The sequence below is a fragment of the Trichosurus vulpecula genome, chromosome 1 (genome assembly GCF_011100635.1).
Source record: "Trichosurus vulpecula isolate mTriVul1 chromosome 1, mTriVul1.pri, whole genome shotgun sequence".
NCBI lineage: Eukaryota > Metazoa > Chordata > Mammalia > Diprotodontia > Phalangeridae > Trichosurus > Trichosurus vulpecula.
In genome coordinates this window covers 67,142,879-67,170,566 of record NC_050573.1, presented here as the reverse complement: position 1 = coordinate 67,170,566, position 27,688 = coordinate 67,142,879, and the positions used below count along the sequence as shown (strand labels likewise).

General features: G+C 47.6%; 2 protein-coding genes across 2 annotated transcripts in view; both read right to left on the bottom strand.

Annotated features, from left to right (window-relative positions):
* Window positions 1–603: 603 nt before the first annotated feature.
* Window positions 604–18,859, bottom strand: HAPLN4 (hyaluronan and proteoglycan link protein 4). Its single transcript, XM_036737430.1, has 7 exons — window positions 18,795–18,859; window positions 16,976–17,146; window positions 16,188–16,335; window positions 13,488–13,596; window positions 11,991–12,353; window positions 4,044–4,346; window positions 604–965 (listed from the first exon to the last, which is right to left on the bottom strand). The coding sequence occupies exons 1-7, from the start codon at window positions 18,857–18,859 to the stop codon at window positions 604–606; spliced, it is 1,521 nt and encodes a 506-aa protein (XP_036593325.1).
* The window catches only part of TM6SF2 (transmembrane 6 superfamily member 2), a 23,422-nt gene continuing 14,360 nt past the window's right edge, over window positions 18,627–27,688 (bottom strand). The window contains exons 6-10 of the mRNA XM_036741044.1: window positions 24,230–24,354; window positions 22,410–22,511; window positions 22,019–22,111; window positions 21,530–21,649; window positions 18,627–20,418 (exon numbers count right to left, since the gene is read on the bottom strand). Of these exons, the coding sequence (XP_036596939.1) occupies window positions 20,209–20,418; window positions 21,530–21,649; window positions 22,019–22,111; window positions 22,410–22,511; window positions 24,230–24,354 (650 nt within the window). The 3' untranslated portion in view covers window positions 18,627–20,208. The remainder of the gene's footprint in view (window positions 20,419–21,529; window positions 21,650–22,018; window positions 22,112–22,409; window positions 22,512–24,229; window positions 24,355–27,688) is intronic.

Here is a 27,688-nt window from a genome sequence, read left to right as displayed (position 1 = left end):
GTCAGTCACCCTGGCGAAAAGTGGAGGGAGGAGCCAGTCACTACGGCTACAGCAGAAGTATTCCTTCAGGGGTGTGGGACAAAGGTCGGTCACCATAACGACCGCTTTAAAGACCCTCAACCCTGATCACCATAGCGACTGCTAGAGGACCCCGTCCTCTCTCAGAGACGGGGACAAGACTCTCCGGGATGTCTACGATCTTTCCACAAAGGGGCAGGGCAGATTGGTCTTCTGGTTGAAGTCTTTAGACATCACCACCCCACCCCAGGGGAGGAGGGGCGGAGGCCGAAGTTCCTTCCCTGGGGGCGGGGCAGATGGTCCCCATGGCAACACCTTTTAAAAATGCCCTTGTTGGGGAGATTGGAGTGGATGTTGATCTCCATGGTGACACCCAGAAATCCCTCAGGCCGGGGTGGGGGGGTTCGGGGGGGGAGACGACCAGATGCTGGTCCCCATGGCAACATCTTCCAAAACCCCTTCCCTCAAGGGGAGAAACGGATGCCGGTCCCCATAGCGACAGTTAGAAGTCCCTCCCCGGGGGTGTGGCAAATGCCAAACCCCTTGGTGACCGCTGGGGGAGCCCTTCCCTGGACTGGCCCCCAGCTAGACGTGCAGGGGCCGCCAGGCGCTTGGGTCTCTCCAGCCCCAGCCCCAGCGCGCTGCTCCTGGGTCCGGCGAGCCGGGCGCGCGGTAGCAGTAGACGCCGAAGAGGCGGTGCTTCTTGTCCGGGAAACCGAGGTTGCGCACGCCCGGTCTCTGGCCTCCGCAGCGAGCCCGGGGGTTGACGATGGGGTAGCGCACGCTGCCGTCGCCCAGCCAGCCGGCCTCGCAGCGATCCAACAACTGCAACTTCCACGCGGCGTACAGCTGGCCCACCTTGGCCACCGCGGCGCCGCTGCCCGCACACGCCCGCACCGCCTCTGGAAAGCTCACCTTGCGATAGGGCTTCAGGAAGAATACCTGACCTGCGGACACAGACACGGCGGGCGGGCCTGGGCTAGAGAACAACCCTGGGCCAGACCCAGTCTTCAAGCCTCCTGCCCCTACCCAGCGCCGAGTCCTTAGGCACCTTGGGGAGCCCTGGGACACCTTGGAACACATGAGATTCTCTGCCTAATCACCCCACCTTCTCCCTGCCCCCCCCCAAAAAAAACCCTCATGTCTTCAGGGTAGATTTCCTTGACTTCTCAGTTTTCTCAACAACCTCCTTAGCTCCTGCCCCAAGCCCAGAAGCTCCGTTACTCCTAATCCCCTCAAGTTCCCCAGTGTAAAGACTCATCCCATGCCTCACAATCAGGGATTCAATCCACACACCAATAATCACATTCACACACACCACCTTCCATCCCCAAGTAAACAACCTTAACATAACACAATACACAAAGAGCTCAACAGAGTTACAAATATACACAACCATATACTGTGTCACACTCACAGAGACACATCTGGACACTGTATCACCCACAGTTAAAAGCATGGCCTTATGCACACTCTGATGAGCTTTCAACAACATCCATTCATTCATTCAACTGTCACTGAAACTTCTTTAATACTAGGCCCTTGAGCTCTCCTTGTGATGATGGGAAAACATCTATGACCCAGGCTCGCCACCACCACCCCAAAGGCCACAGTCTAGTCAGGGGGATCAGGCACAGACCCACAAAGCTACAATACAAACTACACCATAATCAGAGAGAAGAAGAAAGCTAAGAGGGCTCAAGGGATGGAGAGAAGAGAGGACAAATAGCCAGGGCTTCTTAGAGAAGCTGGTCCTTGAAGAAAAGGCTGATTGAGACAAAATCATAGGGGGTCTGCAATGCCAGGATGTTTCAACCCATGTTTGGTCCCATGGACCTCTGAGTCATTGATGGTGTATGAGCAGGGGAGTGTTAAGCTATAGACCACTGGATTTGGAGTCAGGTATTCCATTGATTCGTATTCCAGCTATGACACTGACTTTGGGCAAATCTCTTTACTGTACTGGGTCTCACTTTGCTGTAAAATGAAGGAGCTGGACCAGAAGATGCCTCAGTTTCCCTTCAGCTGTAAGTTATAGGAGGATAGATTTAGAACCAGAAGGGGCCACCATCAAGTTTGTTGCTGTTGTTTGATCATGTCTTATCATGTCTTAGTGACCCCTTTGTTGTTCTCTTGGCAAAGATACTGGGATGGTTTGCCATTTTCTTCTCCAGCTCATTTTATAGATGAGGAAACTGAGGCAAACAAGGTGAAGTGACTTTCCCAGGGTCACATAGCTAGTAAATGTCTGAGGCTGGATTTGAACTCAAGAAAAATGAGCCTTCCCAACTCCAGGCCCAGCACTCTTATCTGCTGTGCCACCTAGCTGCCATCAAGTCCAACTCCCTCAGAAAGCTTGTCCAGAAGGTAAAAGAAAGGACTGGAGACTATGTTGTACCAGAAGGAAGTAGGACAGTTTAGCCAGGATAAGAGAAGACTTGAGGAAAGGTGGTAGCTCTCTTCAAGTATAGAAAGGGCTGCCACATGCACAAGCACTTATTTTGTTCTTAAAGGTTGATGCTAGGAGCAATGGTTAAGATTTGCAGAGATACATTTGAACTCAGTAGAGGATAAACTTCTGAACAGTGAGATCAATCCAAAAGTGGTCCCGGCTGCCCCAGGAGATGGTGGATATCCCATCCCTGAAGGTCTCCCCAGAGGATGCTGGATGCCCAGTTGTCTAGTATGTTGGAGAAAAGGGGTTCTTGCTGAAGTACAAATTGGATTCGATGGCCAAGCCTAAGCTTCTGTGATTCTGGAGAGGCTCAAATCCAAAGTGAATCTGAGGTTTCAAGTCTAGAGATTTGGTATGTATTTGGTGATGGATTGTAAGGGTGGGAAATGACGGTGGCACCACTGACCAGATCAGGGAAGTCAGTAATAACAGGTTTTTATAAAGGTGGCATCGGATTTGTGGGAGAATGAATTTGAGGTTATCTAGTATCAAACTCTCCCATGAAGTTGTACAGCGATTCACCCAGTCATACAGGTGGCATCCTGGCATACACAATATCAAAAAATCTCTCTCTCTCTCTCTCTCTCTCTCTCTCTCTCTCTCTCTCTCTCTCCCTCCCTCCCTCTCCCTCTCCCTCCCTTTGTCCCTCCTCTCTCTCCCTCCTTCTCTCCCCCCTCTCTCTCTTTATGTCTCTCTCTCTTACACACATGCACACACCCCACAGAGCTGCAGACAGAACATTTCACTGTTTCCAAAAGCAAGGCTCATTACTAGCCCTTCTGAGGTGCCTTTCACTTGCTCAGGGCCTAAACACAGCTTTAGAAGTTTCACTTGACTCTGGTCACCCAGGGAGTCTCTCTCTAAGCACCCCTAATACCCGTACAGAGGAATGCCCAGAGACATCTATCAGTTCTGGGAGACTGGGGATGAATGAGCTCCCACCACCACCTGCTGCAAAAGTGAAGCCTCCACTGGACTAGCATAGGAAAAACACTCATGGGCACCTCTTTGAAGTCTAAGCAAAAGGGTGTCTTATCTGCAGGTAGCCAGATCCCACTGAAGATGTGGCTGGTGGAGCTACAGTCTCTAAGTCCTGTGGAGGACAGGGAAGTGAACAGAAGAGGAAGAAGCAGGGGTCTTTAAAATTGGGGTGAGGGGAGAGCAATCAGAGCTGTAGGGAAGAAGAGCCAACTAAAGGACCAAATGGAATTGGAAGATTAGAAGCTTGGTTTTGGGCCTGTGGGCCTGTAGAGGATTGAGGTGGGGAGAGATGTCGGAACTTGAGAAAGATTGATGGGGTAGCATTGAAGGTAGAAGGGCTGCCAGGAGATAGGACCGTGGAGCAGCTTCTGGGAGAATGGGTAGAGGATGCGGTGGGGTTGGGAGGTGGGGGCAGAACCAAGAGAATGAGGGACCACTCGGAGGCCTGGGTGGATCTAGAGGAGGGTGATGGACTGGTTGGGAGGTCGAGGCTGGTGACTAAGATGAATGGAGGCAGGAATGAAGGCCAGGGCAGAGGGGAGGGGCAGCCTGGGGAGGGGCCAGCAGCCCAGATTGGGCACGCGCTCACCCTGCAGATTGGACGTGAAACAGAAGGCATCGTAGCGCTCGTCCTCCTTGTGGCGATAACCGTAGTTGCGCACGCCCACGGGAGCCTCGCGGCGGCCGCACTCTTCACGCGGCTGGCCCACCGGGTACTGCACCGAGCCGTCCTGCAGCCAGCCCGCGTTGCACCAGTCCAGACCCTCGCGCCATGCCGCGTGCAGCTGCTCATAGGACGCCAGGATGCCGTCCTGCTCGGCGCACGCCCGCTGTGCCTCAGGATAAGTCAGCGTGTAGCGGCCCAGGCGGGGATGGTAGGGAAAGATCACACCTGATTTGGGAGGGGAGTGGAAAGCCCTGCCTTAAGAAGGCCCAGGCGCAGAGACACCCATCCGACCCTTTGTCCCACCCATCATCCCTCCTGCACAGACCACCAGAGTCACCTCCCCAAAGCCTACAATGGGACATTCTACCCATTCCCAGCTTTGGGACCCCGCAACTCCTGTCTGCCCCTCCATGGTTCAGGCACCAAGCAAGACTTTGCTTGTCCCCAGGAGATGGCCACACTCCTCAGCCTGAGAATAGAGGTTCCCTATTATCAAACCCCAACCCACCTTGACTGTCCTATCTTCTCTTAACCCCTTTTCACCCATCATCCATGGCTAACCAAACTGGAAAACCCACCTCTTTGCCTTTGCTCATGCCGTTCCCCCTGCCTGGAATGCCCTCTCCCCATCCAAAGGTTATTTTCTCTTCCTTAATTCCAATTTCCCCATCTATAAAATGAATTGAATCTGACTGTTTCTACAGCGCTTCCAACTCCAACACTGTGTTCTACCTTCTAATATCCCTCCTAGCTCTGAGATTTTATGCTCCAAGGGGCTCTTCCAGCTCTAACGTTCTGAAGTTCTTTGAAGTCCTACTGCTCTTACTAGTTGATGTCCAGCCTTCTCTGAACCACCAAAGCAGAAGTGATTTTCCGTCATCTGAACCTCTCCCCCTTCCCCATTCCCTACTGTGCCTCTATCTAAGGACTCATGTCCCGCTCTGCCTTGTATGGGAAGTTACCTGTATACTCCTCTTATCCCCTTATTCCTCTGGGAGCCTTCCCTGATCCCCCAAGATAACCTCACTTTCTCACTCTTTAAATTACCCTATCTTTACTTGTTTGTATACATCTTGTATTCCTCTAGGAGAATGTGAACCTACAGCCTCGAAGCAGGTTCCCCACCCCTGATGTAAACTCTCTAAGGGAAGGGACTGTTTTGTATTTGTCTTGGTATCCCTAAGTACCTGAGTTACATGATCTTAGCCTACATTACATGGAGATTGAGTAAAAGAACCAGGACTAGACGCAGAATTGTTTATTGACTAAAGGAAAGACTGCCCTATCCTCCAACGAGGACTCCCAGTCTTATTCAAGGAACCAGTTCCCTCATGCACATGCTCCAGAGCATAGCAGCTGTGTGATATTGGGAAAATCACCTAATCCATCTGTGCCGCAATTTCCTTATCTGCGAAACAAGGAAAAAGAATTCTCTTTTTACCCACCTCAGAGTGTTGTTTTGAGGAAATTGCTTTGTAAACATTAAAGTAAGATTGGAATGTGAATTAGCATTTTTAAAGACCAGGTGTTTTCAGAGTGTGGTCCGGGGACCCTAGAGGTCTCCTAGACCTGTTCAGAGGGTCTTTAAGATCAAAATTACTTTCATAATAAGGCATATTAATTCTAAAAAGGTAAATATCCTAATATAACCCACTTGAACCAAAGTTCTTTGGGGGATCCTCAATAATTTTTAAGAGTGTAAAGGGGTCCTAACACCAAAAAGTTTGAGAACCGCTATTATAAACCATTCTTGGAACCCACTTTTACCTATGGGTCAGGCCAACCTAGTCCTGAGAGTCTTTTAAGCCCAAAATAGGCCCCTAACCCGGATTGCTAGAGGGAGAGGTGTCTCTGACTCATTCCTACTCACCTGGCTAAGTCCCATTGACTGAGACCACTCTGTCCTAAATCAAGTCTTCCCTCCAAGTCTCCTGGTCTCTTCTAGCTCAGAGATCTTCTTTCACTGCCCCAAACCCTACAGCATCTTTTATTGTATCTCCCTGATATTGTGTGTTGTTAAATGTTTTAGCCATCTAGACCTATCATGTAAACTACTCTCTCCCCCAGTGCCCAGCTCTGTAGACAAGAAATAGGTGCTGAACACGTTTTTATTGAGCTGAATCGTTCAAGGATCTTTTGAGTCTAAGAGACTGCGATTCTTGGATCCTGAAATCAATACTAATAAAAATCCAGGCTTTCACAGAGACTGAGTTGAAAAAGCTGTCTAATCCACCCTGCCCTTGGAAACAAATCTCTCATACAATCTACCTGACAAGAGGTGATCCAGCCATCCAGCGGAAACTCATTAGAACGTGAGCTCTTTGAGAGCAAGGACTGTCATCTTTGGGTTTCTATTTCCATCACCACAGTTCTTCACATAGAGTAAGTGCTTCATAAATATTTTTTCATTTACTCATTCAAGGAGCAAGAACCCATTGCCTCAGAAAGTAGCCCATTCCACTTTAGGAAAGCTCTAATTGTTAGGAAGTTTGTTTTTTCCCTGAAATCAAGACTAAACCTGCCTTGTTGTCATTTCTACCTATTGCTCTCAGTCCGGGCCCCTGAGATCTAGGAGACAACAACCAAATCCCTGTTCTTCACGATGGTCCTTTAATTCTTACCTACCCCCCACCCCATTTTCTCTTCTCCAGCCTATACATCCCTAGCTCCTTCGGTTAATCCTCATGTGCCATGATTTGGAGGTCATTCACTAAACTGGCTGCACTCCTTGGGATACTCTCCATCATATCAGTGTCTTTTTAAAATATAGTGTCCAGAAGTAAACATAATCATTTAGATGTGGTCTCTCCGAAAGAGAGTACAGTGGTCCTATGCTTTCCCTCCTCATGGGTGCTGGATACCTGTCTCCATGCAGCTTAAGAAGGCATGAACTGTCTTGGCTGCCATACTATACTGTTGACTCCTAGCAAGCTTACAGGTCACTGAAACCGTTAGATCTTTTTCAAACAAATCATACTTGCAAAGCTGGAAGGAAAAGGAAGGGGTAGGGCTTAAATAGCAAGTATAAGACTGCATTATCCCTAGTAGGCTTCTTATCATTAGATTCAGGTCAATATTCTCGTTTAAGAGTTTTTTTTTGAGTTCTGATTCTATCATCCAAACAAGAATTTATTAAGCACCTACTATGTGTGAGGCACTGTGCTAGGCACTTTGGATACAAAAACATAAGTGGAACATTCATTTCTCTCAATGAACTGAGGGCATTCTCCTGAGGGCATAAAACATGTATAGGGATAAGTAAATATAAGGAGCTTATATTCTATCAGGGAATATATTATGCATATTTAGCATTCGGTATTTTGGGCAATATTCTTTGTTTTAATATTTGGGCCGCTAGGTGGTGCCATAGTGCACAGAGCACTGGGTTTGGAGCCAGAAAGGCTCATCTTCCGAGTTCAAATTCAGCCTCAGACACTTACTAGCTGTGCGACCGTGGGCAAGTCACTGTTTGCTTCAGTTTCCTCAACTGCAAAATAAGGATAACATCTCCATTCTATGGTTGATTGTTGTGAAGCTCAAATGAGATCACTGCGAAGCACTTAACACAGTGCCTAAAACATAGTATATAAATGTTTATGCTTTTTCAGTAGGCAGCTAGGTGGCTCAGACACTTGTGAGCTGTGTGACCTTGGGCAAGTCAACCTGTATATGTCTCACTTTGCTCAAGGGTAAAATGGGGATATAACAGTTGTCATTCAGTCATTTCAATCTTTGTGACCCCATCTGAGGTTTTCTTGGCACAGATACTGAAGTGGTTTGTCATTTCCTTCCGCAGCTCATTTAACAAATGAGGAAACTGAGGCAAACAGTTAAGTGACTTACTGACTGACTTACCCAGGGTCACACAACCAGTAAGTGTCTGAGATCAGATTTGAACTCCGGTCTTCCAGACTCCAGGCCCAGCACTCTATCCAGTGTACCACCTAGCTACCCTAATATGAGATTACCTCTGTTTAATGGTTATGAGGATCAAATGAAATATTTTTAATGCTTAGTACATAGTAGGCACTATATAAATGCTAGCTACTATTATAAGTACATTCAAAATAGATACCAAACTGACTTGGGAAGAGGGTATTTGCAGCTGGTGGGGGAGGGGGGATCAGCAAAGGCTTCACTAGAAGATGTCATTCAAGTCAAGTTTTGAAAGAAACCAGGGTTGCCTACAAGGCAGGGGTGAAGAGAGAGAAAGCATCCAGGTCTTGGGGAAGAGCCAGCTCAAAGACAGACCTGAGATGGAGATGGATGATGCAAGAAAGCCAGTCTGGCTGGACCCCAGAGTATGGAAGGAGGAGTGATGTAAGCACAAAGATGGAAAGGTAGCTTGGGGCAGGATTAGGAAAGGCTTTAAAAAGTCAAACAGAAGAGTTTACATTTGATCCAGAAAGAAATGGGGAGCCACTGCAGTTCATTGAGAAGGGGAGTAACATGGTCAGACCTGAGCTTTAGGAAAATCACTTTGACAGTTGTGTGAAAGATGGATTGGAGGAAGAGGCCTAAGACAGTGTGGAAATTAATTACATGGTTATTTAAATAGTCTCTGTGTGAGGTAAGGAGGGCTTGTGTGCATAGAAAGAAGGGGATGGATGTAAAAAGTATTGTAGAGATAGAAATGAAAAGATTTGGTAACTGGATGTTTTCAAGATATGGATATGAGTTCAAGAGAGGAATTGAATATAACACCAAGGTTTTAAGCCTATGTGATTGAGAGGATGGTGGTACCCTTAATGTGACAGGGAAGTTAGGAAGACAGGACAGTTTGGGGAGAAAGATAATTAGTTCTATCTTGGACACTTTAGATTTGGGATGTCTATAGAACATACAATTTAAGATGTCCAAGAGGCAGTTGGTGAAGAGAGACTATACGTCATGAGTGAGGCTGGGTCTGGATTTTTTTTTAGATCTGGGAATCATCGGCATAAAGGTGATAATTGAACCCATGGTAGCTGCTGAGATCACCGAGAAAAATGGTATAAAGCAAGATCAGGTGAGGCCAGAGCTTTGGGGTATACCCACAGATAGGGGGTGTCAAAGCATCCCTCCTAGCTTTGGTCATTTGCCCATTTGATAACTATGATAGTTTTTATGCCTTCTCATGTGAAACAGCAAATGGAGAAGCACAGGGCCCTGGGATGCCTCACTGGAGGCAAGGTGACATCCCACCATTAAAGTTCCATTTAAAAGTTCAAACCATCTGAGTACAGCTGGTTAATTGCTTATAAACCCATCTAATTGTACCATCGTCAAGCTCTCATATTTTCCACGGAAATAACGGAGACCTTGTCAAATGGTTGGCTGAGATCTAGGTAGACTTTATCTACAGTATCCTCTGATCTTCCAGTCAGAGGTCTTCCATCCCATCAAAAAAGGATATTAGATTAATCTGTCATGAGCTATTCTCAGGGAAGCCATGCCAGCTCTTTGTGACCACTGCTTCCTTTTCTAGCTTTTCACGAACCATCCCTTTAAAAATACATTGTAGAATTTTGCCAGCGATCAAAGTAATTGGCGTCATTCTCTTACCTTACATTCAACTTGCAAAGCTCCTTACAATCTACAAAGCAATTGTTGGGGAAGCAAGGCAGGAATTATTATCCCTTTGGTGTGTGAAAATGAAGCAAAGAAGACCTACCGTATTTCCCCATGCATAAGACGCACCCTTTTTCAAAAAATTTGGGTTCTAAAAACTGGGTGCATCTTATACAGTGGTTGTAGATTTTTTTTTTACTTGCATTTCCCACTTTTTTGCGCTTGTTGTCTTTGCGTTCATTGTTTCGCATTTGTTACCGGTATATTAGATTACGTTTTGCCACGTTCTGCCCAGAAATGGCTCAGAAAAGATTTTCATACAGTGCTGAATTCAAGTTAAAAGTGATCCAGTTTGCAAAAGTGAATGGAAATCGTGCTGCTGAACGTTAAGTTTGGGCCTCCTCCAACTGAGAAAACAATCCGAGACTGGATACCGGGAGAAGAATCCCTACTGAAAACGCCATGGCAGAAGAAGGCCATGAGAGGCGAGTCAGCAAAATGGCCTGATTTAGAGAGGGAATTGAAGATATGGATAGAAGAACAAAGGGTAACTGGAATTCCTGCGTCCACAAAGATGGTTCAGCATGAGGTAAGAAGAACTGCTGACAAAAAAGAAGTTATTGATTTCAAAGGAGGACACAATTGGTGCTTCAGGTTCATGAAACAGAATGGACTAAGCATGCGTACATGCACCAGACTTGCCCAAAAGATGCCTGAAAGCTATGAGCAGATGAATAAAACTTGAGTTCAATAACTTTATGTAATACATATTTTCAAATTTTGGGCCCCAAAATTAAGGTGCATCTTATACGTGGAGAAATGCAGTAAATGAGGCTTAGTTGCAAACCCAGGTCTAAGGAGGAGGTACCAATTCCAGATTAAATGAGGTCCGGATGAACGTGGGGTCTCTGAGGCTGACTTGGGACAGACATCCCAATGCAATGCAATGCATCAAACCCATAACTCTTTCTCCATCCACTTCTACTGAACTGAGAAAAACTGCTGGGTGAGAATGCTTAGGCTTAGACTTTCTAAGGCCTGGAGCCCTTCAAGAGATTGGTTACGATAGTGCCATTACTCACTGGCACACTGTCCTCTCCTTCCCCAAGGAGAGGGGCTGTTGGCTGAGAAAGAAAGCTCGAGGGTGTCCCTCCTGGACTTAGCTCTCTAGCAGAGACAGCATGTAATTTGAGTTGACCTCGCCTTACAGTAGAAGGCGGAAAGAATCCAAAGAAGGAGAGACGTCTAGAACCCCTTCATCCCTGGTAGTCTGCAGGTCATGCCCCTCCCCCAGGGGACAATGAGGAATGGTTCCCAGAACTCTCTGTATCCAATCCGATGGAAGTCCACCTCTTCAGAAAAGGAGAAGCAGTGTTGAGAGAAAGGACCTGCCCTCTAAAGAGGTTCCCACTATGACTTCCCAGCTAGATACCTCCCTCCTCCGATGGCTTCATTTTTCCAATGGAAATCACAGAACCTCAGATCTGGAAGGGACCTCAAAGGACATTTAGCCCTTAACAAGAATGTCATCAGCAACACACCTGATAAGAGGTCATCCTCTCCAGCCCCCAATCTCGTAATCTACACTCTGCTGGGTGGCTCAGTAGATGGAGCACTGGGCCCAGAATCAGGAAGACCAGAGTTCAAATCCCACCTCAGATACTTATTAGTTGTATGACCCTAGGCAAGTCACTTAACCTCTATCTGCCTTAGTTGCAAATAAACATAATAATATACCTACCTCCCAGGGTTGTTGTGAAGATAAAAATGAGATAATATCTGTAAAGTGCTTTACAAACCTTATGATGATATAATTAATGCTAGTTATTAATTATTGCGAGTATAATAGCTTTGATTGAAAGATCCACAAGCAGAGGGGGACACAGACAAGGCAATGTTGGTGCTACCACATTAAATTTAATGTAAAAAGGAGTAAGTTGTATGTAAGGGTTTTGTCATTTCACATACAATCCCCGTTTTCTGTTCTTTGATAAAATATTCATAGGGATGATTTTGTAATTCATAGTAAAAATTGAAAAAGAAAAAAGACCATAAATTTTGTTTGTTGAATTAAAGCTCACTCCTTGATACCAGTGACACAATTTTCTTCTGATAGCCCAACTCTATCCCACTTCTTGATTCCCAATTGCAAACACCCCTCTACATCATCCTATTTTCTAATTTCTCCAATTAAAATGTCTGTTATACTTCCCAATTTGTCAAATGGAAATGCCCCCCCCCGCCCTGCAACTTTCTCATTATTCTTATTAAAATGCTCTCACAGGCCATCCCACTTCTCTTTCCCTTGTCTCCTGGTACCTTCTAAGTCCAAGCTGACCATGCCAGCATCATCCTCGAGCTCATTGGTGACCTCGCATTCATAACGGCCATAGTCCTGCAGCGTGACATTTCGGATAATCAGGGAAGCATCTCCAGGGCCATCTTCCTGCAGGGATGTCCGACCCCGGTAGCTACCAAAGGCCCGCCTCTCCTTGCCCATGGCCACGAAGACATCACGGAAAGCCAACGGGTCAGTCACTTTGGTCCACTTGAGGCGGATTTCATCCTCATCATGGGCTGAGATATCGTAGTGATAGCGGCAGGGCAGGACAATGGTTCCCCCTCGGTGTGTCACCACCTTTCCTGGTGCTGTCTGGACCACCACAGCCCCTGACTCATCCTCTGGAGAGCAGAGAGCGTTAGGGTGAAGAGGCAACCACCCAGAGGCATTCTAATTACTCCGTCCACCATGTCACCCTCCTCTTTAATCATTGTGGACTTGGGGAAGAACATGGGAAGTCAAGGGTCAACTACAAAAGACAAGCTAATCTCTTCATTCCTAGGTCAGGATCTGAATGGAGGTAAGAGGTTAGGTTGGAAGGAATGATGATTGGGAAAAAAAGGATCTGAGGATTCACTCTAACTTGTTCCCATTCTATACACCCTTAGCCTTCCCTCCCTGTGTTTCAGTTGTTAGAGAGGGCTCAGTGAAGGGATGGGTGCCCATAGATTAGGATAGGAACATAATGGTGAAATGAGATTTCAGTGAACCGAAGGGACCAAATAAGGAAAGAGTCTGAGGGAAGGGGTAGAGAGAAGTGAAATGAGAGATGCAGTAAAGGAGAATGAGGATGCATTGAAGGGAATGAGAACTTGGTGAGGATGTTGGGGACACGGGAGATCAGCAGTCATTGAGAGATACTGAGGCTTAGAGAAATACTGATGGCTCAGTGAAAAGAATGGAGGGCTCGCTAAGGGAAGGTAGCCTCTCATTGAGTGGACAGGGAGATCAGGGCAAACTATGGTTTAGGGAGGGAGATAAAGGCTTAATGAAGGGAATTGGACTCAATGAAAACTCTGTGAGGGAAAGAGGACTCAGTGAGGAGACGAGGGCTTAATGAGGAATATAAGGGTTTGGTGAGGGGCATGAGAAGCTAAGGGAGGAGGAGGGGAGCTCACTGAGCCCTCAGCAAGGGCAAAGAGGTTTCAGGAAGGGGAACGAAGGCATACTGAGGGGAATGGGGCTCAATAAAAGGGTGGAAGATCAGTGACGGGGGGTGAAACCTCACTATGGGGGTGAAAGCTTAATGAGGAATGAAAGGGTTCAGTGAGGGACATAGGTGCTCAATAAGGGAATGGGAGTCACAGGGAGTGAATGAGGGCTCGGTGAAATGGATGAGCCCCAGGAAATCTGTGAAGGAGGGGATGGTTTATCTGCGGAGGCCAGGATTATTCCTCATTTCTCCAGATGAGAAGGTAGCTTATTCCTGCCATAAGGAGCTGCTAGAGGAGAACCCTGTCCTGCCCCCAACTCACCTAGCACGTGGACAATCTTCTTCCGGCCCCTGTCACTGCCCCCGAGAGCAGAGACTGCAAATACCAGGAGGATCCAGATGTTGATGCCCACTGCCTGGCAGGAGGGCCCCTGGGGGAATGGAGGTACCTCATGTAAATAGCAAGTAGGGACCGAACCCCCCCCCCCGGGGAATGGGGAGATGTTTATGCAGGCATCTACTGCCTCTCTACCCACAGATCCACATTAGCCAAGAGTCCTCCATTCCCACATGCCCCCTTCTCTGATCATTTCCAGGATGGATTCCTGGAGAGGGCAGCTTTTGACTTGGGTTTTGAAGGACATATTGGGAAATGGGAGAGACAAGGAGAGGGAGGAAGAGAAGCAAAGTACATTCGAAGGGGAAGGAGGAGCTTGGGGACAAGTGGGAGTAGGGAGGCACAAGAGGGGTTCAGGATACAGTAAGGAGACCAGTTGGCTGGAGGATGGGACATGTTTAAAGGCATCATGAGGGGTAAGTCAGTGCAGTGTAATGGGAAGAGCCTTGGCCTAAAAGTGAGGAGACCTGTGTTCTCATCACCGTTCTGTCACCTTGAGCAAATCACTTCCCCTTCTCTGGACCTTAACTTCCTCATCTATAACAAAGAGAGAGAGAGGAACAAGGGGAACTAGGTGACTCAAGAAATATACAATTCTAAAACTGGAATGGTAGATTGGGAACAGATTCTGAAGGGCCTTGAAGGCCAGGCTAAGTAATTTGCATATAAGTCTGAGCCATGACTGCGTCTATGAATGGAGGTCTGTCATCCTGCCCTCAATGGTTTTCCTTTCCTACATCTCTATTTCTCTTTATTCCTTCCTTCCTTCCTCTAGCCATCCGATAATGTTCCAAGATGGAACCTGAGCTAATGGTGTCCATCTAGAGACTGGTGGTCATGACAGACTGGGACTTGGTATCTTGGGCCCTGCTTCTCATAGTGGACACAAAAAAGCCATGGCCAAGAAAGTGCAGCCTTCTAAAATGAAAAGAACAAGGGACTTGGGAGTCAGAGAACATGGCTTTGACGCCCCCCCAACTCTTCCACTTAATAGCTGGGTATGAGGCTCAAATGAGATAAAAGATGTGAAAATGGTACTATAAAACATAATAATCACAGAATGTCAGAGATGAGGGGGACCAGAGAACCCAGACTATTAGAGTGAGGGGCAGAGGTAGGGGAGGGGGAACCTTAGAACACACTATACCCAAACTTGGCAGGGATCTGAAAACATAGAATGTCAGACCAGGGAGGACCCTTAGAATATGGAATATCAGAGCTTGGAGAGCCCTTAGAACACAGGATGCCAGGGCTGGGAGGGACATTAAAACAGAGAATGTCAGAGCTGGGGCGGGGTGGGGGTGGCGCCCTTAGAACACAGAATGTCAGAACTGGGGGGCGGGCCCTTAGAACAGAGAGTGTCAGGGCTGGAAGGGTCTTTGGAATACATAATGTCAGAGCTGGGGAGCCCTTAAAACAGGGAATGTCAGAGCTGGAGGTGGGGCTTAGAACACAGAATGTCAGAACTGGGAGGGCCCCTAGAACACAGAATGTCAAGTCTGGGAGGGCCCTTAGGACACAGAACTTCAGAACTGGAGGGAGGGCCCTTGTCAGGGCTGGCAGGGTCCTTAGAATACAGAATGTCAGGGCTGGGGTTGGGGGGCTTAAAACAGAGAATGTCAGAGCTGGGAGGACCCCTAGAACAGAGGATGCCACAGCTGGGAGGGCCTTTAGAGCACAGAATGTCAGAGCATGAGGAGTTTCTGGTTCTGAACTGGAAAACAGATATTCCGAGAGAAGTAACTTGCCCAAGGAAACACAATGAGATGGGAGCAGAGATGGGGTTCAAACCCAAGCCCCTGACTCTCAGTGCAGACTTTTAAAATGTAAAGTATTTCTTCTTCTCAGTAGTAGTAGCAGTAGTTGAGGTGAGGAGAGGGGGCAGCAGCTTTCCTTAGACTGTGGGGGATTCTTTCCCCTCATTTTTCAGGTCCTGCGGATGCCAGCAGCACTTCAACTACTCCTCTGCACTCAGGTGGGCACCTTATGCACATAGACCAGCACGCACACTGTCCCCCCACAGTCCCATTCTCTTTCATGAGTGCACACACACACACACACACACACACACACACACACGTAATCCCGTACACATATGTTCTTTTCCTCTCTCACAAACTCCACATACTCATATGTGCTCTCTCTCTCCTCCCCCCTCATCTCTCTCTCTCTCTCTCTCTCTCTCTCTCTCTCTCTCTCTCTCTCTCTCTCTCTCTCTCTCTCTCTCTCTCTCGCTGGCTCAAGCTGTCCCTTCAGAAAAATTCAGGTTCCTCAAAGACAAATGCTCCCCGTTCTTGAATGTTGTTTGGTGGGGGTGGGATCCTCTTTGACTGTAGGTGTGTGGAAAGAAGAGGAAAGGCCTTTAGGAATTAGTTCCAGATATAGACTCCAGGGTCTTTGGCTCCCTGCCCCATGCTCTAGGAGCCCCGAGGCTGCTTAGGTGTAGCTGGAGAAGGGGGTGGGGGTGGGGTGGCAGGGGAAGGGACAGACAGGGAGGTTCTTGCAGACCAAGCAAAGTATACCAGGCAGCCAGCCTAGGGTAGGCAGGGGCTGTGGATTAGGCCAGCCAGCAATCCAGTTCCATGTCTCCCAGAGACCCCCAGACTTGTTCCTAGCCCTGAGGACCTGAGGGGCAGGCAGCAGTGGGGCAGGGGCATTCATCGGGGTGCAAGGGCAGGCAGTGGGGAAGGGGGGGTAGGAGCAGGGCCAGTGGGGCAGCAGGGGCAAGTGGCGGGCCTGGCAGGACAGAACAAGCTGCAGTGGTGCAGAGGCTCTGCAGGGAAAGGGAGAGAGAGCCAGCAAGGAGCATGCAGCATTTCCAATTTCAAGGTTATTCTGTTGGGGGCTGGGAGACTGCACCAAGGCAGGTAGGACAGAGATTCAGAGAGACAGAGATAGACAGAGACAAGTACAGGAAGAGATAGAGAGACAAAGACCAGGAGAGTCAGACAAACAGAGACAGGGAGAGACAAACAGAAATAGAAAGAGGGAGAGAAAGAAATAGTAACAGTGTCGAATGAAGAGGCAGAAGCCAGGAAAGACACAGAAAGAGACCGAGAGAGAGACAGAGAAGCAAAAGGAAATGGACAGAGAAAGCAGAGAAGGGTAAGAGGGGGTGGGAGAGGGGAGAGAGAGAGAGAGAGAGAGAGAGAGAGAGAGAGAGAGAGAGAGAGAGAGAGAAAAAAAAAAAAAGAGAGAGGGAGAGGACAGAGAAAGACTAACAGAGATGGGAAGAGAGAGACTGAAAGAGACAGAGAAAAAGAAAGAGAGAGACACACAGAGAAAAGAGATAAAGAAACAAAGTGAAACAAGGACCTGGGGGGAGGAGGGCGCATCACTTACCATCTTCCAAGAGCCAAGAGGCAGCTGAAACCTTTAAGCCTCCATCTGACAAAGTTACCAGGCTCCTCTACTTGGTCCTAGAGCTGGACTGGCACATGTCTGGTGGAGGCTGGGCCCCACAGTCCTCGGCACAGGCGTACTCATAGAGGGAGGGGTGTATGGAGGTGGGGTGGAACGGAGAAGAGCTGGGACTGGCCGGGTACAACTCTGCACAGGGAAGTAGGTGGATGCTGGGAGGAGGTCTGGACAGGGAGGGATTTTTAAAAAGAGGCAAGGTGTTAGGTCAGGCAAGGGTTAGGCTCTCTGGTGCTGCAGGTCCAAGGCTAAGGACAGACTTAGCACCCACTTATCCTACTCCAGGGATGGAGGCGGGGAGAGTGTTGAAGGGCAGGAGGCAGCCTCTGGACTCATCAGAGAATACCCAGGACACGGTAGTGTGTGAAGCCAGATGGATGGTGCTGGACCATCCCTTGAAGACTGGCCTGGGGTCAGATGAAGCTGAGAGGCATATTCTATGTCCTCTTTGGTGGGAGAAGAGTCCTCCTCAGCACTGGAAACTCCAACTGGACTAGGGTGATGCCAGGAATGGGGTGGGAATGGGGGCAGGGGGGAACCAGAGCCGAGGACCCCTACCCCTCACACCCAAGCTAGGGTGGTGGGATGTTGGCCCTCCCAGACCCTCTGAATCCTAGACTTATTAACCTGGAAGAAACCTCTAACATCATCTCTCCCATGTTATAGAGAGGAAAACTGAGTCTGTATGAAGGGAAGTAACTCATCTGATGTCACCTAGTCTGATCAGTGTTGGAGAATGAGAACATATGCCCCAACACAGAGAGCCAATGGACTGCAGTATTCTAACCACGATGTCCCCTTCAGGTGCCCCCTCTCTCTTGATGTAATCCCAAGTAATGGTAATAGCTAACATTTTTATGTAGCACTTACTATGTGTCACAATGTCACTTGTGACAAATTTGATCTTCACAACAAACCTGGGGATTATTTTCTCCATTTGAAGTTCCATTCTCCAGTTGAAGAAACTGAGGCAAATAGGAGGTGAAGTGACTTGACCAAGGTCACATAGCTAATAAGTATCTGAGGCTAGATTCGCACTCATATAGGTCTTCCTAACTCCAGGCCTAGCACTCTATCCACCACATCTGCCCCAAATTCCTCAGAATAAACTCCACTAAGGGTTTATTCTATAAGGCCCTGGGGTTCTAATGAGTAATTCAAAGGTTGTCTGAGGTACAGGAAAGGAACAAAGCTGGAGAGAAAAGAGGGTCTTTCTCATGACTTCCTACCATCTGAGACAGCTTGGGCCCAGAAACCCATACAGCGGGGTTAGGGATGCAGCACCCCCAGGATCTGGAAAATCCTTGGAAAATTTTTTGGCCCTTCCTTTATACCAGAGAAGAAGTCTGAATTATGGCATTAAGAGATAAAATGTGTTGACATTATACATTACTATACATATATTTTATGCATTTCTGAGTTTCTAAACTTTTTCTGTGTCATCTGCAGCTTCCACAAAACTCCCAAAAATTCCCATTCAATTTCTTATGCTGACCTGTGATATATGAAAACCACCATGGGGAAAGTCTTGATGTGGAAGGGACAACTGTAGTTGTCTTTGACCTTGGCCCTCCACTCTTGAGGGTAGGAATTTCCTCCCCAAGGACATGCCTTACTCTCCTTTTCAGAAATGACCCCAACACACACTCAGGTCCAATGTCTTTGTTCAACATAAGCCAATTTACTACAGAAAACAAGAATGACAAAGGCATGAAGTCTTTCCAGATAGAGGAAACCCCGGTCCAGAGAAGAGGAATCCCATTTTGGAGACCGTTCCTCGGGTTGTTCTGGTCTGGAAACCTCCATCCACCCCACCCTGCATCCAATCCATTTTCGGCCTGGCGGAGGCCCTGCCAGCCTGCAGATGGGTCTGGGTCCATGCTGAGTTCACCCACTCTCAGTCGTTCCTTGTGTCTCCTTCTCTTCATCATTGTCTTCCTTCCTCCTAGCCCAGACATCTGCTTCCTCTTCCAGAAAGATTTGTGGGCCCCAAGCACTGGGCCCAGAGTCAGAAGATCTTGGTTTGAAAATCTGCCAGTTTCTCACTGCGACACCTTGGGCAAGTCTTACCCTCCTCCAGGCCTCCATTTCCCTATTTGTTAAATTAGAGGTTTGGCCATAGACAATATTGAAGGTCCATTTCAGTTTCAAGATTCCGTGATTCTGTCTTTTTTATCCAAGTCACCATCGGGTCCCTCACCTGCTGCCATCATGGATGCCACTTTGCTGTAAAGGCCCTGGAAAGATCATTCTTCTGTCATACCCTCCCTTCCCTGACACTCACTCAAACCTTAGTTCAACTCCATCTGTAGGGTTTTCCTCCCACCTCCACCCCCGAAAGTATTTTCTCACACAGGAGGGGGTCTAGAAAGCCCAGCCAACAACATAATAGTTAGCTTTGTAAACTGTGGCTTGTTATCACAGGGCCTCAGGAATCTGTTTTCAGAGTCTCTGTGGTTGCTTTGGGAATCCAGACCCCCAACCTTAGGCAGGAGGGCTTGAGAGGGGAGAGTTAGGCTTGGGGGAGAGGGTGTCTCTCAATCCCCAGGATCTCCAGAGGATAAAGGGCACTTCCTCCAAGTCACTCCATGCATCTCAGAGGTCAGGCCAGAGAGAAGATGGAGAAGGGAAACAGGTGATTGGCTCAATGTTCTCTGACACTGATGGTCTGGGAGGACCACCAATGAAGGCTTCAGTCCAGTTCTGGGATGACAAGACCAGGGGAGGGTGATCAGAACTGAAGGCTGTGCCACATAAAGATCAATGGACGGAACTAGAGAGAAAAAAAACTTAGCAGTAACATGATCGCTAAATATTTAAACAACTGTCGTGGGGAAGGGGAGCTGGGTAGACGTGTTCTGCTTGGCCCCAGAGGGTGGAACCAGGAGTAATGGGTAGAATTTATAAAGACGCAAATTTAGGGCTCAATATTCCAGCACTTCAAAGGAAAATCTCAACGTAAAGAAAATCTTCCTAACACTTAGAGCTGTCCAAAATGGAATCAGCTGCTTTGAGGTAAGGTAGTCAGTTTCCCCTCACTGGAGGGTTTTGAGCAAAGATGGCACGACCACTTGTTCAGAGTCTTGTAGAGGGGATTCTTCATCAGGTAAGGTTGGTATAGTTAACTTCTGAGGTCATTTCAAACTCTGAGATTCAATGATTCAATGACCAGAGCTAGGGAAATGAAGTGGGTGGCAGTCCCAGTGGCCCTTGGTCAGGTGGTACCCTCTCAACGGTCTTTCTTGTTCTTTTCCTGCTCACTGAGGGTGGGGGGACAAAGGAAAAAAGCTGGCCATCGGAGGCAGCGGTAAACCAGGAGATGGGGCCCCACGGCATAGAGAAGGTTGAGGACAAAGAGGAAGGACCAGACATCTTCAGGGGTTCGGTAGGTGTAGGCTGTGTGAGGATGCATCGAGGCACCAATGTAAGAGAACTGGGCCTATCACAGAGAAAAGCAGAGAGTGAGAACCCAGGCAGTCCTTGGGGCAGGGGTGGGGAACCTGCAGCCTCAAGGCCACATGTGGCCCTCTAGATCCTCGAGTGAGGCCTTTTGACTGAGTCCAGGTTTTACAGAACAAATCTTTTTATTAGGGGGATTTGTTCTGTGAAGTTTGGATTCAGTCAAAGGGCAGCACTTGAGGACCTCAAGGGCCACATGTGTCCTCAAGGCCGCAGGTTCCCTACCCCTGGTAGGGAAATAGGAATGGGGCTGCTTGGCAAGGAACCCTAAATCTCTTTCAGAAACAAACTCTGCCTCACTCTGATTTCTTTCACTCTCTCTGTGTGGCTCTGTATCTGTTTCTTTCTGCCTCGGTCTCCCTTCAGCAAGTGTTTTAGTCTGTATTCATGTGTCTTAGTCTCTCTCTTTGTGTCTCTCAATCTGTACGTGTCTTAATTCATGTCTATCTTAGTGCATGTCAGCCTTTTTGTACATCTCAATCTCTGGGTCTCAATCTCTCTGGGTCTCAGTTTCTGCCTGCCCTACTTCTTTTTAACGACTTTTCTCCACTGGGGATAGCAGTGACTAACTTAAGAATTCACCCTTCCCATCTCTCTATTTCTCTTTCTTTGTCTCTCTCTTCTCTCTTTCTCATACTTTCTCTCCTCTCTCCCTTTCTTTCTCTCCCTTCTTCCCTTCCCCCCTCCTTCTCTACTCCCTCCCTGTCTCTCCCTCCCTTCCCCCTCTCATGCTGTCTCTCTTCCCTCTCTCTCACTCCTCTCTCTCTGCTCTCCCTCTCTTCCTCCCTTTCTTTCTCACTCTCTCCTCCTCCTTCTTCTTCTTTTTCTTCTTCTCCTTTTATCTTTCTCAGTCTTTCTTTCTCTGTCTCTTTTTGTATCTCTCTCTTGCTATCTCTGTCTCTCTCTTTCACACCCACACATAAATATATACATGCACATACACACACACACACACAGAGGAATTTTTTAAAAAGACCTCACATCTATTTTGCCCCGGACTCACTGGGAGAGGCCTTCTGTCCTGATCCTCCTGCCCCACCTAATCTCTCTTCCCCCTTTCCCTCCCCACCACTTGCAGCCTCCCCACTCACCTGGCCCATGGCCCCTGCAAACACCAGGGCCCAGTCTGGGAGCCAGGAACAGCCAGGCCACAAGAGGCCATAAGCAGCCAGGATGAAAAAAGGCAGGGCATAGAACAGGAACACCAACATCTGGAAACCAAAGAGATCTGAGTACATCATCCCTCTTGCTCCCTCATCCCTCATCCCTCCCCTCCATTCCACCTCCAAAGCCCTAGAAAAATGGGAAGCAGGTTATGTCAAGGACACTCCCACACTCCCCTCTCAGATTTGAAAGAGTTCTTGTCTTCCCTTCAGACAGATGACAGTCACAGGACAGGAACCGAACCGCTTCCCTCTGCCATTTCCCCCCTCCCTACCTAGTGCATAGCCCACCCACTGCCACCCCTCCCCAGCAGGCAGTTATGATTCAGAAACATGAAAGAGGGATTTCTGAAGGGTTGAGGGTCCTCATCTGGGGAAGCCCTGACGGTGCTGGTGTTGGGGCCAGGGCAATCTCACCTGGATCTTGGGATAGGCCACAGGGTCCCGCAGGTATGGCTCATACTGATACACATAGATGAAGCAGGAATCTGTGGGACAGTCTAGGACCACCTGGAGGCACAGACAGGATTGGGCCTAAGACATGAAACTCCAAAGGACACAGCTAGGGCATTGACCACCATGCATTGCTGAGCCATTAAACCTTGGCCCAGCCTCAGAGAATTTATCCCTACGGGAGGTGGCTGGCCACATGGAAGCTGGTCTGGGAGACCATTTCCTCAAGGAAAGAAGCCTGGAACAGGTATCAAAGAGCTTCCATTGGGATGGTCTGGCTAGAGGCAGAGGAGAGTTGGGGAAGAAGGGTCCTTAGGAAAGGCAATTCACTGGGACATCCACCGAGGAGACTCACCAGACCACGGAAAATGGTGAACAATCCTGCCAGGAGCAGATAGATAATCAGAGCCAGGTCCCAGGGCCTCTGGAGCAACCCTTTTTTATGCTCTTCAGCGATCTATGTAAGAGACACACATACCCAGATTGCAAAAGACACACTCAGAAACAGAGAGACCAAGTCAACAATGGGTGGTCGTTAGGGTTAGTTTTTACTGCTCAGCTCTTTTTTAGCACAAGGTATGGCTCAAGAGAGGGGAGAGCGGAGAAAAAAAATCAGTAAAACTTAAAAGAGAGACCACATGGACCTAACTTACTTCAGAGATCTGTGATCTCATCCATTTGTGTGTTCCTTCCACTGAAGCTCATCACCACCTACTTTGTGCTCCTTGGGAAGAGATGCTGAGGCTTAACTCTTATCACCCCTATGCCAGCCCAGTGATGAGCCCCTCTGATCTCAGCTCAGATCATCCTCAGACAACAAACACTGACATTTGGCTATGGCCCTAATATTACCATTAGAAACCCAGATTCCACTGGTAGGTAGCAGGACATGGTGGGATTCAGGAAAGGATTATGAAGTCAGGAGAGGAGGTGGGAGTCTGAGGACATATAGAACTGATGCTCAGAGCAGGATGCATCCTGGGCCAGGAAATGGATAAGTCCGATATCTTAGGAGCCGGGAGAGAAACCCAGGCCTGAGGGGGAGGAAACAGGAGGCTGAATAGAGTGTCTAACCCCAAGGGATCTCTAAGGGATACTCATCCCCAAGTTAGACCCAGTTGGTTGCTGGTCCCTCTGTCCCAGTCATATCTCTGGATCCAGTCTGAGCCCCAAGTTCACTTCTAAATAGGAGATGTCATAGCACAATAGGATGCTGGGGTTGACAACTCACTCTGTGAAGGGGAACAAGAATCCAGGGGCCTGCAACCCTCAACTCATGTGGGGAGGAAGCCTGGCAGGCCATTCATCACATTCCTGATAACATATATACATAATGGGAAGGACCACTGGACTTGGAGAAGACCCAGGCTGGAGTCTCAACTTCATTTCCTACTGTGTGACTTTGTGCAAATCACTCCCTCAGTTTCTTCATCTATAGAATGGGGGATAATACTCATACTACTTTCCTTCCAGGGCTGTTGTGAAAATTAAAGGAAATAACGGAGGTAAGGGTACTATAGAAAGCACTGTAAAAATATGAGTTTTATCATCACAGAGGCAGCAAGATGGTGTAGTGGTTGGTGCTGGACTGGGGGTCAGGAAGACCTGAGCTCAAATGCTGCCTCAGATGCTTACTAGCCATGCGACCATGGAGAGTCGCATAACCAGTCTTCCTCAGTTTCCTTGTCTGTAAAATGAGGACATGGCAAATTTTTCACGCGGCCGTTACAGGGATCAAATGAAATCATTTGTATAAAACCCTTTGTAAAACTGTTAGCTATTATTATCATTATCATAAGGGCCTTCTGGAGACAGCATCTTAAAACAAAAAAATAACTATGATAAAGTACTTTTTTACTATCATTTGCCACACAGCCAGGATGTTAAAATAATAACATTGTTTTACAGTTTTAAGAGCCCTTTCCTCACAAGACCCCCAGTGGCAGGGTAAACATCCCCATTTTTCAGATAAGGAAACTGAGACCTAGTCACAGTAAGTGGCTTGCCTAAGGTCACACAGTAAATGTACACACCCCGCCCCCACCTCCCCAGGCTCCTAGTCTGTAGCCAGTGCTCCTTCCATCATCCCACATGCCGGGGAAGGTACAGAGCAGAAGGTACTGGCCTGAGGCACGGGGCAGAGGATGAGAAAGAACACAGCCCCAGGAGACTTACCATGCTGGCAGTGTAGCCTGCTGGGCCCCTGGCCTGGCTGAAGAGGTGCAGGCCAGCCCAGCAAGGGATTAACACGTAGGGAATGTTAAGTAAGAAGGACAGTCGGAGCTCAGAGCTGTACTTGCCTGGAGAGTGGAGAACAGAATGCTCAGTGGAGAGGATGGATCCAAGAGCCGGCCCTGGCCCTGGGGACCCTTTTCATTTTCTTCCATCCCCCAACCAAAGCTCTTCCTACAGTTGGTCCTAGTAGTAAATAATATCTAGCATGATAGCTAGAATTTAGATAGCGCTTTCAGGTTTGCAAAGCACTTGACAAATACCATCTCTTCTGATTTTCTTGGAAGGTAGGTGCTATTGTTACCCATTTTTGGAATGGAGAAACTGAGACAGACAGAGGTTAAATGACTCAAGTGCCCAGGGTCATACAGCTGATAAGTTTCTTCATCAGGATGCGAACTCAGTACTTCCTGACTCTACCTTCTGAGCTCTATCCATTGTGTCACCTAGCTGCCTCTTGTAAAGCCCATGACCCACGCCCCCACCCCAGATCCAAAAGTGGAGAAAGAATTTTTTTTTTTTTACCTAGCTAGGCTTGGGTAGAGTAAGGGCAATATAATCAAGTAGAAAGAGCAGAGATGTGGGAGACCAGAGGCCGGGATTATCTACCTTCTCTCGCCACCACTCATGATTTAGGACAAGTTCCTTCTTCTCTGGGCCTCAGTTTCCCCATATGCAAAGTGAGGGTGGACTAGATAATCCTGTCAGCGCTGTGTTCTATAGTTCCTTCCACCTCTAGTAGTTTATGTGCTAAGATCCCCTTCTACCTCTGACATTCTGTATTCTAACGCACTCCCAGCTGTAACATTGTACATTCTAAAGTTATCTTCCAGTTCCGAAATTCTGTATTCAGTGTTCTAAGGGCCCAGCCAAGTCTAATATTCTAAAATGGAGAAACAAGAATCATAGTCCAACATAGCCTTGATCATTCCTGTTGGTCCCCCCTCCAGCCATCCTAAGTATAGGACCCCATTGTCTATCAAATAAAGAGAAGATTCATCAGATTAATGTTCCAGGTGTTCCACAAATCTCAGGTCAATCACCTTTCTAGTCTCATCTGCCTTTTCTTCCCTACTGCAAAAACGAAAAAAGTTAACCGTACAATTACTCTCCTTGTAATTCCCCACACATGCGTTCAAACCCTTGTATCTAGAATCACCTTATTCTCCTCTCTGTCCGTCCAAATCCTATCCTCCCCAAATGTCACCTCCTCCAGGAGGCCTTCACAGATCCACCAGGACCCCACTCCACCTAGCAGTGATCACCCCCTTCTCTCCATCCCCTTGGCACTATGCCTCTGTCTCTCTCCTAAGCTCTAATCACACTCTGCCTTGTCTCTGTGCCTTTATCTCCTCTGCTAGAAAGCAAGCCCTGGGAGGGTAAGGACTTGGCTTGATCCATTTCTGTCTGCTGTCCAGCACAGGAGCACCATATTGATAATGGTCAGTGAATGTTTCCAGATGCATGGAGAGCTGAGATCCTAGCAGTCATGGTAACGACAACTCACACTTCCACAGAGCACGATGGTTTTTAAGGTTCTACTCTTGCTGTAGGACTCTGGGCAAATCACGTAACCTCTCAGTTTGCCAGGCACCTCTCTAAGACTAAAAGTTTCAGGGAAGATGCTGACCTGCATCAGTGGAGAGAGTTTCCTTATTAGGAAACTTATAAATTTATCTATGCCAATAAAATCACAAGTCTAGTCCTTATCCCTACCAGATTTTCAGGAACTATGGCTGCTCAGGAGGCTGGGGCTATACCACCTATAGAGGCCATTGCCAAGTGGTATAGATAGGAAGGAAGAAAGGAAGGAAGGAAAGAAGGAAGCTTGAAGAGTGGCACAGGGGATTAGCTAAAAACAAGGCTAGTGGTCTGGAGATACTGCTATTCCTGGGGATCTTGGGTTTATCTGCCTTTGGTGGGAGTTGGATAGTAGTTGGTGTTGGTAATGGTGGAATGGAAGAAATCTTCTCCACTGCTAGATGTCAACTGGCAGGGCTCTGAAGATAAATAAGACCCTCATATAAAGAGTCCTTTTTTTGCAGAAGTGAAGGCCTGTAAGTGTGGAATGTTGCATGTACTCTCAAACACAATGGATGTCTTCTTTGGTTTTGCTGGGCTATTTTATTTTTTTCCTTTTAAAATCTTTGTTACAGCAAATATTTCACTGGGAAGGGGAAAGGGGAAGGCTATATTTGGAGATGAATGTGACAGAATAAAAAAAGATATCAATAAGATAAAAAAGAAAGAATAAAAAATCCAATTCAGTGATACATGCATAACAGAGGGTAAGCCAAGTGCAACGTAAGCTGAAGGAGACAGTGTCACTGACCAAGAAGATCAGGGAAAACTTCCCAGAGGAGGTGGCCTTTGCTTTAGGTTTTAACAAATGGTCAGGAATTTAACAGGCCCCTGTACCCACTGTCCAGGTGAGGGGTTCTTGTGAAGATACTCCCAGGTGCCTCCCTCTGCAGATGCTGCAGTCAATAGGTACCCAGAAAATAGGTACCCACATACCCAGACAAGAAAGGTCCCACCCCAAAGTGCTTGTCACTGTCCAGTGGTTTAATGTCAGAAACAGATATGGTTTTATCAACGGAAAGGACACCAGAGAAGATATGTGACCGTCTGCTTTGCTGTGTGCCCTAAGGACCATAAAACTGGAAGCTGAAAAGTCTATGTGAGATCTTGAAATCAGGGACTGTTTTGTTTTTCTCTTTGTATCCCCAAACTTTTAATACAATGTCTGGCACATAGTAGGTGCCTAATAAATGTTTTTCTTCCTTCCTTATTTTCTTCCTCCCTCCCTCCCTTTCCTTCTTCTTCTCCTTCCTGTTTATTTTTCTTCTCTTCCTTTCTCCCTTCCTTCTTTTCTTCCTTTTCTTCTTTCCTTCCTTCCTTTTTTTCTCTTCCTTCCTTCCTCCCTCCCTCACTCCTTCCCTCCTTCCTTTTCTTTCTCTTTCTTCTTTCTTTTTTTCTCTTCCTGCCTCCCTCCTTTCTTCCCTTCCCTTCTCACTTTCTCTTCCTCCCTCCCTCCTTCACTTCCTCCCCTTCCTTTTCTTCCTTCTTCTTCCTCTCAATGTCTATCACAAAGGCCTCTAACAATAGGTACTTAATAAATGTTTTTTGAAAGTGAAGATTTCTTCCCAAAAGCTGCTGGCAAGAGGCTGGCTCTGGCAAGATGAATCTTCCCCTACCACATACCCCAGAACTGAAAGTGGAATCAGTCAGTCTTGGGGTAGGTCTCCCTCTTTTCCAAATAGGAAAGATGGCCTCTTCTGGGGGAGGGAGGGTGGCACAGGAGAAGTCTGGGACAGAACTGGTGGAGAAGTTACTGGCCTTGTGTCTGGCCTATCCAGACTGCTAGATCAAGTTGCAAACCTCTCTTCTCTCCCTCCCTCC